The sequence below is a fragment of the Brachionichthys hirsutus genome, unplaced genomic scaffold, assembly GCF_040956055.1.
Source record: "Brachionichthys hirsutus isolate HB-005 unplaced genomic scaffold, CSIRO-AGI_Bhir_v1 contig_225, whole genome shotgun sequence".
Taxonomy (NCBI): Eukaryota; Metazoa; Chordata; class Actinopteri; order Lophiiformes; family Brachionichthyidae; genus Brachionichthys; species Brachionichthys hirsutus.
In genome coordinates, this window is record NW_027180519.1 from 37405 (window position 1) to 51500 (window position 14096).

Genomic DNA, 14096 nt, shown 5'->3' on the forward strand with positions numbered 1-14096 from the left:
CGAAGCTCACTCATCGAATCTTGTTTCAGTGTTGCACTGTACTTGTACTGTGTTGACAATGACAATAAAGCTTTCCATTCCTAAATGTATTGCAGAACTTTAGTATGAATTGCATGTACTGACGAAGTTCTTCCTAACTAATAAGATCTATTATTTGGAATTAAGGCAAACAACAAAATGACAGTTAAATGCTTTGATGTAGCACAGTTGCAAGACGGAAATAAATGTTATACTGTGTGAAGTCTTCAGTATTAAATGTTATTGTTGTGAGTTAGTGATTTACTGAACAATGAGTAAATCAAATCAAAGAATGCTAAATGTATCAGTATTAACATACAAGAATGTTCAATATTTATATAATACAGTGTTCAGTATTCATTATCAATTATATTATACATTTATATTCAATTAAAACAATGAGTGTCCTCGGTGTAGGTCATGCAGGGGACCTTAACGTCACATTGGACACTCGTGTTTTGTAGCTAGAAGACCACATCCGGTCTCAGAGAACGATAAAGAAACCCAGTTGCTTTTCATTTTACGCTTTTCAAGTGATTTTATCTAATAAAATAAAATAAAATTGATTTTCAAGATCACTTTTTGTCTATGAAAATGAAAATGCCCTATTTTTTACTTTTGGTTGTTGTTTTTATATCATTTTCTAAAATTAAAATAACAAATGAAATATAAATCGACACGGTCTTCAGATAGTCCTGATGCCTGTGTTACCGATATTCCACACAGCATATACAGAAAAATTAAAGACACTCGACACACATTTAAAAACAAAATATAATTGTTGAAACCACTTTAAAATGTTTATTCAAGTTTTTCCATCAAAATTCATATCAAACATTCATGAAAGAAAATGCTGATGTCTCAGGATAATTATTCACAGTGGATATTACCATATTATCACACATTATGATAATCCTTCTCAAAAAACTGTAACATTTAATATTGGATGTTACTCCAATGCATTAAGCACATGGTCCAGTTTAAAATTGTTAATTATTAATGTATATTAAATAGGATTTTGATGGCAGAAATTTTCTTGTGAATTATATGAACATTAAACTCCAAGAAAATCTGTTTTGTTTTTATGTAGCAACATTATCAGTAAAAATTATGTACATTTTACCTGGCAGACATGTACTGTGCACAAATAAAAACCCCAAATATAAATAAAAATGTAAGTATTGTGTACTGAGATATACACTGAAATCTCTTCAACAAATACAATAAACCTGAGAATCTGCCTCAGTTATTGAACTGAGTAAAAAAAAAAAATTCTGTTACATACTTCAAGTCATTTTACACCTATTTATGTATTTTTGTTGTTTGGACAAGTATATACTCATCAAATAGAGACTAGCAGAAGCCCTGACTGTTCAATTACTATCCAAATTCAGATTCCGTTGCATAAACCACATCTAATATCAAAGCCATTTCAGTCCACATACTCATCAGATGTCACTGTAAGACTAAGGGTTCAGCAAGTGTGTCTGACAGACTCTCCTCTTCCAGTTGGGACAAGTATTTCTGTGGATGAGAGGAAGAATAGCAAATTGAAAAAATGAATCACTAATATTAGTAAATAGGACAAGACATCACAATAAGTAACTTACTTGCTGTAAGAGGATGTTATGTATAATAATATAATGTGTCATAAATATTATTTTACTTCGCAGTTTTTTTCTACTAACACAGCATGCATTTTCTCTGACATATAAAGATTAAGACCTTTACCATAACGATTATTGTGACTATTTTGGGGGGGGGGAAAAGGACAAGAAACCAGCATAATGTTAAATGACCATATTTCAGTCAAACACAAGTGAAAGGTGTCAACGATCCTGAATTCTAATACGAACAAATAAAGGCATTTGATTATTTTTTTCAAATGAGAGTGTCTTGCAGTTATTTACAAAGTAGAGTGTTGAATTTTAAAGTATGATGAGTAAGTTAAAGTAAAGTAAAGCATAGTCCAAATATTTCATACTGTAACAAGCTGAAATGAACCAGAGGGGAAAAAAATGAAATCTCTCGTTAATAAAAAAAAAAGAAATTCACACTAATCTGCAAACGCTAAACACCAGCACACACACACCAAACACGCACGATCACACCGATTGCATGAAACCCTAAATGTATTACATTTCCAATTATCAGCTATTCGGTGCCGAGACATCTTGCATTACTTTCGTCTCCGGCAGCACAGCTGAGGCAGAGGAGCAGCGATGGATTACATTCCAAGTGGGAAAACCTGTTTTAAACAGTTGTGCTGTCAGTCAAAGATCAGCGTGTGCGTATGTGTGGAGGGGTGTATGTGTGTGTGTGTAGGTGTGTGTGTGTGTGTGTCAAATTGCAATCTTGCATTAAGGGTTTAGACATGAAATCTAAGTAAAATATAAAGTAATTCATGACCTCATGATAACTAATGATCATAAATTTCTTTAAAGGATGTCAAATTGATCTCCAAAAAAGACAAATATTAGAGGAACTTGAAAAAGTTATGTGCATGCACCGAATGTTTAGGCATAAAGAGGTTATTTATCAATCCAGCAACAGACCACACCTGCAGTGTTCCATGCGTGGCTATAATAAAACAAAAATCATCTTACATTCTCTGGTAAAAAAAAATCTTTTATTATTATGCACATATAATTTTCATAGAAGTCGAGGAAAAAGGTAAAATGCATAAATTCTAACCCTTCTCATCACCTGAATATTGGTGTGTAGCCATGCCGTGTGTACCTGTAGGTTCCTGTAGTGAACGGTGCTGCGGCAATGAGCGGTCTTTGCAGCGTCCTCACTGGTGTAGAACAGCCCACAGAGTTTACAGTAAAAACCGGTCTGGGGCACAACGAACTCCACTCCTGTTCGACAGGGATCCCAGCAATTAGAAATACAGAAATCATCACTTGACTTGAGACAATGCTGCAATACTTTTGATTTCACACTGTGTGAAATGAAACGTCCATCCAGGACGGTCTCAGTCCTCTACAGCTGCTTAATCCACCCTGCGGGTCACAGGTGTTGCTGGAGCCTATCCCAACTGACTACGGGCGAGAGGCGGGTGCACCCCGGATTGCAGGGCCACACATAGACACACAACCACTCACACACAGACTCACACCTACGGACAGTTTGGAGCGATGAATTCACCTAAACTGCATGTTTTTTTAGAGGTGAAAACGATTAAATTAAGAACTTCTGGAAGGAAAATGTGCATTTCAAAAATATCCCAAATGCATGAATGTTACTTTTCACTATGTTGAATTAATTATAATTATTTAATGGTGTCTGGTGTAAAGATGAATACCATTTCATAATTACTGTGCTGAGTAATGTGTGTTTAGTATATTCTAGGACAATAATCCTGGACTACATTAACTTTAACAGCAAGAATTGACTGATGTGTTTGATTTTAGTGCAGTTGCATTCCGACAGTGCCGAAATGGATGCTGGCATTCTTGTTCTCGATAATTGGAACAGTTAAAACATAATACTCAATGAATGGACACACTGTCTCAGACACACTTGTGTTTAGTGTCTATATTGTGGTCCATTTTTACGTTGCCCCTCAGCTTATGTGAGTCTCCGTACAGCTGGCCATGTGCTTCGCCGTGTCATTCTAGCCCTAATGATAATATAAATACTCATCCCTCTCGGGTGCATTTCACAATCTGCTCACAGAAGCAGCTCACAGCAAGCAATTCCACTCAATTAGGGTGCTAATGCTGTGGGTTGTCAGTGCGTTCATTTAAGATGCCCAATGAGAGCACTTAGCTTTAACTAGGACTAGATCACGTGCACAAGACTCCACGAACTTGTATCCACGACAGCAATCGTGCACAGACGGATTCATCCAGCCGTTTACGTTGCACGATTACATTTATAGGAACTCAACGAGGTCCGTCTTGCTTTATCTAAAGCAAAAAGCCTTTTAAATAAAGTTATGGGCGCGTTATTCTTACCCAAAGGGATAATGTGTTCACTGACAGCTCTGTCTGGCTCACGAGATGGCAAAGGGGTCTCAAGTTCTGCAAAAGGCAAAAACAACGATTAGACAGATCATACATGAATGCATACAGGATGACTGTCATCCTGTATGCATTCATGTATGATCTGATTTGCTTTTGATATCAGAGTAGAAACGACTGCCTATTAATCAAGAACAAACGTTTCAGGATATCGCCTCTGTCTACCATTTGTTTTTGTTTTTTTCACCCGGTTTCCTGGAACATTTCTATGGTAAATTTGTAATAAAAATTTTGAAAGCTGTTGCTTGTTTTGAACTGCCTTTTCTCTATTTGACCCGAGCCTGACTTTGAATATTAAATCTCTGAGCTGCAAGCAAGTGTCTTTTCTCCTGTATCTACATTTGTGTCCTCACTTTAGTACTGAAGCCGGGTCATATATCTGATTGTGGTTGTGCAACATGAATGGGAATGTTTTCCCTTTTGAAAAGGTGCAGGCAGCACAGACAGTGTGGGAAATGTCACAAACACAGAGGAGAGCTGACGTCAGCGATGCAGATCTTCAGTTGTTCACAATCTGCTTGTGATGAGATCAAATTATCTTGCAAATATGTGTTTTTTTGTGCTGTTGGTGGTGCAGAAGACTGAAACAAATCAACACGTGCATGTCTGCACATATTTTGCAGGACTGATGCCTTCACATATTAGCGCTAAATGCAGGATACTTATAAATATTAATGTGAGCTGAAATAACTATTATCTGAGCAAACAGTCAGAGGGAAACTCTGCGGATCGTAACGTTATTATAGCTGTGAGATGCTGCAGACACCTTTGTTGAGAAGCACCTTTTATAAGACTGTGATTTTTGTGTGGAGCCCCGGTCTTGATTGTTTCCGTGATCAGTCCTGCTTCCGGGGACTCGCTGTCCTCCGCTGCAGAGGTGTGATTGTCATTCAACTCTCCAGGTGGCTCACTCTTGGTGGTTTTATTCTCTAAACATGTCTCCTCCAGTTTGGCCTTGAACTCTTCACTGGGGAAGTCACCAAGTGCATCGACTGGTAATTCAGGAGCAGCTTGACACTGAAGTTTCAAGTCTTCACAGCTGGTTGAAACGTTGTCTGGCTCCTCGGTTACAGTCTGGCCTCTAACTTCCTCACGGAACATTTCCTGGTCAGACTTCTCGTTTAGTGTCTGCATCTCCGTGGACGACGTTGGTGGTGAACAATGCTCCTCCGTTCCTTTGGCCTCTGCAGACTCTTCTGGGCAGGGCGCACACTTTTCCAGCTCAGGAAGGTCAGGCTCGATAATGGAATCGTCGTCTCCTCCCACTTCATCAACGGTGACGAGTTCTTCCATGTTCTGGGGATACCAGCACTCTTCTTCAGTGTCATCTCCACTTTCCCATTCGATCACCTGTGAAAACAGATCAGTGAATAGATCAGTGGGATTGACTAAGGGTGTGAATGTGCAATGCAGACTAGAATGCTTACGGCGTTTCTATCTTTACTAGAGTCTACTGCCGCTTTTAGTTTGTGGCTTGATTGGGGTGATGTAGACTTTTCTTTTGACTGGTGATCCTGGGGAAAGAAAGAAAAAAGACTTGGCATTTAAAATGATGAATTCCGTAAAGCAGGAATGCAACGATGGCGTCTATTTATGGAAATGACTTGCGGTGTTTCCAGTAGCATCTTGCTTCTCGTGTCTTTCTGCTGTGGTGAGACTCTTGCTTGTCTTCCTGCTCTTGCCCCGGCTTGGTGAACTCGTTCTCTTGTTCTCTGGTCTTCTGTGAAGTGCCTCCGCCGTCCTGCCGAACTCCGGATGCCTCGGCCTACTGTGGTAATCGCTGCTATCCCTCCTCTTGATCTTCGGATCGTGCCTTTGGTATGGAGGTCTGGGTAGCTTCTCTGACTTGAATGTCTGTTCCTTCATGTAGAAGTCTTCCTCCGTGTTTCTGTAAGAGAGAAAGCCTTTAGGGCTTCCCTGTGGGTGCCGGTCTCTGTTGCCTCTTATCACATCACTTCCTCCCCCGCCCCCTCGCTCATCTGTAGATCTTGAGTTGACATGATTTAAAGGTTTCTGGTAAGTCTTCTGACGCTCAGCTGACCTTCCATTCGGCCAGTCGTCATCCATCCCTTTCCTCCATCGGTCATCTCTTTCCCGTTCATCGTTGCCTCTTCTTGATGACCAATCCCAAGGGCCCGGGCGAGGCCCTGTGCCGTTACTACCTCTCTCTGGGCCCCTACAAGCTGCACCCTGGGGGCTGGGGGCTGAGCTACATGACGTAAAGCTGGGGCTGTGGGATTGAGAGCTCAGAGCGTGAGTGATGGGGCTGCGGGAGCGGGGTCTCTCTGGGATGTAGCTGGAAGCAGATGAGAGGTAACATACTGTGATTCTAAGCCTTTACTTTGTGTTTTTTAATCAGTCATTCAGGTGAAGTCTATATTTAATTGAAATACAAGTTCTCTTACTGTTCAAGGTCTTGCATGTCATCCCTTCCTCGATGTGAGCTGATATCCTGGATGATCGACTGAACATCTTTACCTGGTTTCTACACACAAAAAGGAATCTGAAGATTCATAATTGCGTAGCACAATTTTCATCTTGCTTTTTTTTAATATTTGTTCTCCATTCTTACCTTAAGTTGCAACTCCTTGTACCTCTTGGACATCCGTATAAGAAGTTTTTGATTGTTAATAACAGCAGGAGTAAGTTGGTAATATTGAACCATGGCCTGAGCTGCTTCATTATAAGCCATCTCCAAAAAGGCCTAATGGGGGGGAAGAAAATCAATTACAAAAATGTTGTCTTGATAATTATATTGCTTTTATTACTCAATGAGTAGGATTAATTCATACACGAGCTAGTCAGACCATAATGCAAAGCCACTTGGAAGAAATTATTTAGCTGGAAGCTAAATAATTATTTTTTATTTTTCACACGCATTTCGGTTCTATAATGTACTTAAGTTGATTCTAAATGGTCATCTAGGGTTTTATTCAATAAATTATATTGAATAAATTAAAAACATGGATGAAAGAAAAAGATTGTTGTGCTGTTGGTCGTCGTAAAAATGCACAGGATAGCCTTTCCATAGTTTCATTTCTTATTATGGACTTCACCTCGCCACCACCAGATACTGAAAAAGATACCACACTTCCTCCTGCTGTGCATTTCTCAGCAGAGGAAAGGCATTCTGGGATTTCTTTTTTTTTTACTGACATGTAAAGACAGCATTCTGGAGCGTTGGTACACAGGTCAACACACGACTCATCACTCCAGTGATTTTGACTTTTGATAGCTGATGAAATGATAGAAGGGTTTGACATAATAGCCCCACTCTTCAACCACTTTGCCATAAATATCACAGAGAAAAATAATATGTTGTCACAAATAATGAGCATTGATTTCATTGTACCTGATGGGTAGAGCGCATGAGGATGTAGTTTGTGACCTTGCCAAATGGTAGTCCCAGGTTGATGACATCATTCTCTGTGCAGCTGCCTTCAGGGAGGTTGCAGATGTGAATGACGCGGCCTACTGTGGCCTTTCTGGGTGGAAATGACTGCAAATAATAATAATAATAAATAAAACGATCGGTATGCCATCAGGACTATTGTTTTAAATATTGTACATAGCTGTGGTGTAAGTCTTTTAAACAACTAAAAACAGCAAATAAAAATTTGAGTCAATACCAAACCATTCAGACTTCATTCTATTCATTCATGTATTCTGTAATGGGTTGACAGGACTTCTGAACCCAGCTGTTGTTTTGGGTAAGGAATCACATAGGTAAACATACAACATAACGCATTCATGTGATCTTGATCAGCTCTGAAGCGATTTCTTCAACATTTATGTAATATTACACAGGACATTGTGTCATGTCTCCTCCTTGATAAAGCCAAAGAGCACATTTCATTGCATATTTTAATAGATTTTTGGCAATAGTGCATCAATGGAAAGGAGCATTTTTACATTTGACTATAGAGACTTGTTAGCTGATTGTCCCCACAGTTGATGCACATTTGACACAAACCCTAACCGGATTGTATTCCGTCTAGGAAATCCATTGTTCTTCTGGGGGGATTTCAACACTCACATGGGCAGTGACAGTGAGACCTGGACGGGGGTGATTGGGATGAGCGGCCTCCCCGATTTGAACACAAGTGGTGTACTTTTATTGGACTTCTGCGCTTGCGCTCATCACAGTTTGTCCACAACAAACACCTTGTTCAAGCACAGGGATGTCCACAAGTGCACATGGTACCAGGAAACGCAAGGGATCGACTTTATTGTCTTGTCATTGGGCCTTTGGTTGCGTGTCTTGGATGCTCGGGTGAAGAGAGGGGCAGAACTGTCAACTGATCACTGCCTGGTGGTGAGTCGGATCCACTGGCAGGGTTGGCGTCCAGACAGACTCGGCAGACCGAAACGTGTTTTGAGGGCCTGTTGGGAACATTTAGCAGAGCCATCTGTCAGTGCGGTCTTCAACTCCCATCCGGGAGAACTTCGTGCTGAAGAAGGAGTCTTATCGAGTCTTTACTCATTGGACTCCTGAGGCAGCTGACAGGTATCAGCAGGCCAAGTGCACCGATGCCCAAGTGATTGTGGAAGCAAAAACTTGGCACCATTTGTGCTTGATGTGTTCGCTTTCCCACATTCAAAAGTCTCATGTGAGCACATTTTCTCAAAAGTAAATGTAATTAAAATCAAGTTTCATTAATGAGACTTTAAATGGACTTAAACACACTTCGGAGTGTCTGACAAATAGCTTGTGGATGCGCAAAATCCACACCAACAAGGACGATATTGCGTTTGTCCAGCCAGAAACAGCAACCAACCGTTACAAGAAAACGTCCACCACACCTACAGCAGAGGAGGTAACTTTCATTTCCACCATATAAAACAACCGTCGCTGTGGTACAACTGATACGCGAGACCTGGCTAGGACATCACACATATGGTGAATGTGTGTATGAGTTCCATTTCCAAACAACTATGTATGTTCTTAAGAAAAAACAAGTGAAACAAATGTGTTCTATTTTTGGCAAATTGTGCACCAGGTGTAAAGTAAAAAAAAAATCTTAATGTCTCCCCAAACAACTTATTTAAGCATATTGCATTCTCAAATGTAAAATCAAAACCATCCAATGGGCATACGTACCATTTGACACCTCATGTTCCACAAAATAAAGAGTAGTATCAAACTTAGCTTGTCGTATTCTGGAGTCTTATTTCTGCAACCATTATGCTGCAACTGCAGTTTTCCAGTGCCCACCCTCCTCCTCCTGCTTCTCTGGCTCATAGACCTGACAGACAGTTCCATGTGTGGGACAGTCTGGTGTCCTAATTCCACTTCGGACTAACAGCCAGGTTTTTACCGGGACTATGTTCAGGAAAACCCCTTGATTGTTTTTATTGTAAATGAAGTGAAAATGGAGAATTCATACTTTCCTTTAAAATGTCTTTTGGAAGATGAATAAGAATTAAAATACTTTAAATTCTTTACTGATTCCTGGGGAACATTTGGTTCATTGCAGCTCCTTCAGGCAAGGGGGTGAAATACTACTGTTACTCTGTAGTGCCACATTTCTGTTCATATAATAAATTAAGGGTGACAAAGAAAAAATTATATTTTCTGAACTGTAAGCAAGCATAATTTTAAATTTAAGGATGATATGTTTGTTATCATCTCTAAGTATCAACAAAATGTAAATCATATTGTACTCTAAACAGACCAAGGAGTAAAAGTCTTGTGAATATAGTATAATTTATAGTTCTAATTTAAGCTTAAATTCAGCAATGTTTCCCTTTATGTTTCCTAAGCGCCTACTTAGAAAATATGCACCTTTCACTCCAGATTGCAGTCACCTGAGGTTAGGGATTTACCTACCATAATGTGTTCTGTTGTCCTCTGTTGTTAAATACATCCCAGTCTCATCGTCACTATGACCTACTGAACTAAGCGTAAAGGATAAACATCCATTTCACCCAGTGCTTTTTTTATATCTCACTGACAGCATGCTGACCGTCATTAGCTGGAATCACCCCTAAGGACTTGTCTGTTTATTTGTGCAAAGTAGGATCCATGTTGGGGGATCCAAGGAGATGATCAGTCTGGTTTCACAGTTTCTCCCCCACGTTCCACTGCAGAGCTCTCACACGTTGATCCCACAGATAGCGTTACCAGTGTCTTGCCAATCTGAAACTTTACACTTGGTGCCCAGGGGTGTGACCTGGAAGCCTTTATGGTCCGTGCTCCTAAAAGCAGTTAGCAGTAATCCTGTGTTTATCTCCATATGAGCTGGGCTATCACATGAAGCCACTGTGTTACTGCAAGCTGGGCTGCTGAACAATAGGACTAATGCGTATGTGCAAGCAACTATGTGCATATTTTTTACATATGCAACAAAGAAGTGAACAATTATTTTTTCTTCATTGTGATCACGAAGTCAATGGATTTGTCTCTTTCGCTTTTAATTTCGGTTGATTTCAAAAAATCGATTCCTACAAACTACTGTATATCTGTAAGATTCTTATTACATGCTTACAATTTAGCATTGGTCTCGGTCTCTGTGTGTTTGTTTGTGTGTGCTCTCTATTAACCGAGGGTTCAGAACCAATAAAATCTGTTCTGCTTATGCAGGCGTTTGTTTATAGGAACTAATGCTTTAAAAGGTTGCTCTGGCAATAAGAACAACAACAAACGCCTAACAGAGTTGTGGACATTTGTTGGATTGGAACAGCTCTTAATTAATCATGTGAATCTTTATTCTTAGATCCTAAACACCTCAGACACGTCGCCAGCACATTGCCGGGGCCACAGAGACAGAAAAACCCACATGCAGGACAGACAAATACGCACAGACAGGACTCAAACCCGGTGCCGTCTTGCTGTGACTTGACTGCGCCACCCGCTATGCCACCGTGCCATCCTAAGGGTATGCATTTCACAATGAAATGATAAGAGCTGCCAAGATATATCCCCAAGAGATCAGAACTGCAGCACAAACGCATGTATACAGTGCACAAATCTGCAGGATTATGCTGCATATCTGTTTACAGACAGGTGCTTCTGCACTGCACACGTGTTCTTGCCCACTGACTGTTGAAAGCTGTGCACGTCGTCTCAGATTAAAGTTTTCTTCGGGTTTGTGGGGGGGGGGGGGGGGGGGGTAGTTTTCACCTCCCCTACCATCTGCACCGTGCCATTCAAGATACCTAATTTTACAACTGAAGCCTGTCAGCAGCTGCAGTTTTGCAGCCCTGCGCAATAGCAAATGATTTTTGAGCCGGCACGCTGACTAAATGGCAGCAAGAAAAGAGAAATGAGCTCTGCAAGTCTTCACAAATTGGAGCTGAAAACAAAACAAACAAATAAAACAAATATGACATTGAAAAATTAGATTATATTAGCAATCCATCCATTTTCTTGTAGAAGAGACAACCTCGATTGTCCTGTCGACAGCAGGGTCAAGGGTCAAGGGTCTGCTGGAGCAGGGTCCGCTTTCCGGAGGGACAAAAGGCGGGATACACCCCGGCCAAGACCCCAGCCTATGGAAGTCATACAGACAGGCTCACACTCACAGAAAATTTGGTGTGACCAATTCACCTAAGACGCAAAGCAAAAAAAAATAATCCAGAATTCAGTCCACAAACTGGAAGTGGGAGGATGCCCGGACAACCCGGAGAGAGAACATGCAAACGCCCACACAGAAAGGAATCAAACCCAGAACCTTCTTGCTGTGAGGTAACACCCGGACACCAACTGCCCCACCACGCCGCGTCTTTGTTACATTTGAAAGTCAAGTACAAAGTATTTCTTTGAGTGTAAATATAATATGAGCATGCAGTGTATTGTAAACCTTGGCCTTGTGTAGATAGCTGCTTTAGATATGGAGGAGAGACATGGAAAGATATGGACAGATCCGACAATACATCCATCCAGCCATCCATCCATCCATCTACTTGTAGATGAAGCAATCGCACTCGTCTTCAGTCACTTATCCACTCTGCTTATCACGGGTGCAGACTATAATCATAAAGTATAAATAATTGCAAACATTCTATCCAACATCATCTTCAATATAGAATCTGTTTTGTTGTACCCAGGGGCTTGACAATCATTAAGTTGTACAAGCAGGATATATAAACTGTCAAAACAAAGTTTCGAGCCAGTGATGTAATTGCCTGGCTATCCAGCTGAGTCGAAATGACTTATCAAGCCCAGACAAAGCTGTTGATCCCTCGCAGCTGTCAACAAGGGGATTCGAGTCCATTCCTGACACAATACAGCATCAGGGCCCTTTCAATATGCCTTTTATGCACTTCTTCCTCCACTAAGTTTCAGAAATACTGTATACAAAATAATGCAATTTAATGTTTTGCAGCTGATAAAATGTTATAAAATATAATTATCAGTCTGGAAATATTACTAAGTGTCAAAGACATATCAACTTAGTGGTAAAGATAAAATCATTAATGGTTATTTGACCATTCTTTCTGTCATAATATATATTTTTACAGTCTGAAGGCAAGTCATTCTAATCTTGCAAAAATAAAAAATAAAATCCATACATTATTCTGACCTTTAGGTCTGGCTGGCTTGAGGGAAATCCAGTGTCTGACATAGAATAAGTCTTCATGGCTGCAGCTGGTAAGTAGGCGGTATTGACTCCAGTGGATACATCTGTGGAAATAGTTTGAAACTTGGATTTGAAATAAGAAAAAGACAAATTCGCTGACTTTCATGGCTCAATTTTATAAATATATATGATAAATTATTAATTAATTATAAGCATTTGAAAAAAAGCACTATAATGTAAAAATACAGTACAAAACGAGCCTCAGTGTTGCCCCTGATATCGGTTCATTCTGGTGATTCTGTGATCCATCCAATTTCTCGCAGGTTCTAATCTTTAACCAGGAGTTTATTCCAGCAATGTGTTGACATTTGCAAGATGAAGACTTTAAACTACAAACTTGGGAAGGATATAGAAATACAGTTGTCTTTTTGTGTAGATAAATATTGACTGACTACTGCACAACACAACTGATGGTCCCAACACAAAGAAAATCCACAAATGAACCTTGACAAGGCACACCTGAAAACCATTTCAAGTGAGTACATCATGGAGCTCATTGAGAGGAGGCCAAGGGTTTGCAAAGCTGTCATCAAAGCCCGTGGCCCACGGGGCGGATAACGCAGCTGCGGGCAAGACGATTGAGGTCGTCTAGTCTCCATGAATGAGGATGTACATTTAAGAGTTCTTTCACAATGTTGTGTTTAATAAAATCGATATATCTTGCTTCATAATTCGGATATATTCATTTTGTAACTATAATGTGGAAAGTAATAATCAAGAAAAGCCATTGAATGAGGCATGTTGAACATTTTTAACTGGCAGTAGTCACCAAAGCAAGATTTGTGTTCGTCCTATTGTCTCCTGTATTTGGAATTCAAAACGCTTATTTTAACAGCACATATAAATGCATTGAACTGTCAAGCTCTAAAAACACACTCCCTCATACCCTCCCATAACGGCATAGATAATCCCTCACCTTCGACTATCATTCCATGATATATATTCCAATTTTCAGAAATGCACCACTCATAACAACTTGAGGCAGCCGGTGTGTTATCGTACCTTGACTTGCAGCAGAGTATACCATCGAGGTGGTTCCTGCAGTGGTTAAACCTCCATCAGAAGGCCCGCTGACAGTGAAGTGAACAGCTCCGCCTGATACTGCTGCAGCGCTGCAACAATCACAGATCGCTGATTTTAGGACAATAAAATTCTAATTATCCCAACGCTAAAGGGACACTTGGATAAAATCGACAAAGCTAAGACTGAACTGTGTTACCAGTTCTTTTTAGAAATAGAGATAACTCACCTTTCCTGTGTGTAGAACATTCGGTTCTGCAAGTGTAGTTTTCCCTTCACATGCTGGTCCCAGTCCTATAAACACACACGCACGCCATCCAAACAGTGACTCAAACGACTTGGATAGACAAAACATTGTATATATATATATTACAAGATTGAATTGCATCCAGCTCAAGTCCCACTTTGCGACATTTAGATCATGTTATTTAGTTCCAGAGTTTCAATA

The 14096-nt window shown here is 40.2% G+C and overlaps 1 protein-coding gene across 1 annotated transcript in view; it reads right to left on the reverse strand.

Annotated features, from left to right (window-relative positions):
* Positions 1-876: 876 nt before the first annotated feature.
* The window catches only part of LOC137915805 (RNA-binding protein 20-like), a 28230-nt gene continuing 15010 nt past the window's right edge, over positions 877-14096 (reverse strand). Inside the window, exons 3-14 of the mRNA XM_068758924.1 lie at positions 13878-13942; positions 13631-13740; positions 12572-12672; positions 7399-7545; positions 6619-6750; positions 6452-6531; positions 5655-6342; positions 5474-5560; positions 4829-5396; positions 3981-4046; positions 2758-2879; positions 877-1542 (exon numbers count right to left, since the gene is read on the reverse strand). Of these exons, the coding sequence (XP_068615025.1) occupies positions 1474-1542; positions 2758-2879; positions 3981-4046; positions 4829-5396; positions 5474-5560; positions 5655-6342; positions 6452-6531; positions 6619-6750; positions 7399-7545; positions 12572-12672; positions 13631-13740; positions 13878-13942 (2235 nt within the window). The 3' untranslated portion in view covers positions 877-1473. The remainder of the gene's footprint in view (positions 1543-2757; positions 2880-3980; positions 4047-4828; positions 5397-5473; positions 5561-5654; positions 6343-6451; positions 6532-6618; positions 6751-7398; positions 7546-12571; positions 12673-13630; positions 13741-13877; positions 13943-14096) is intronic.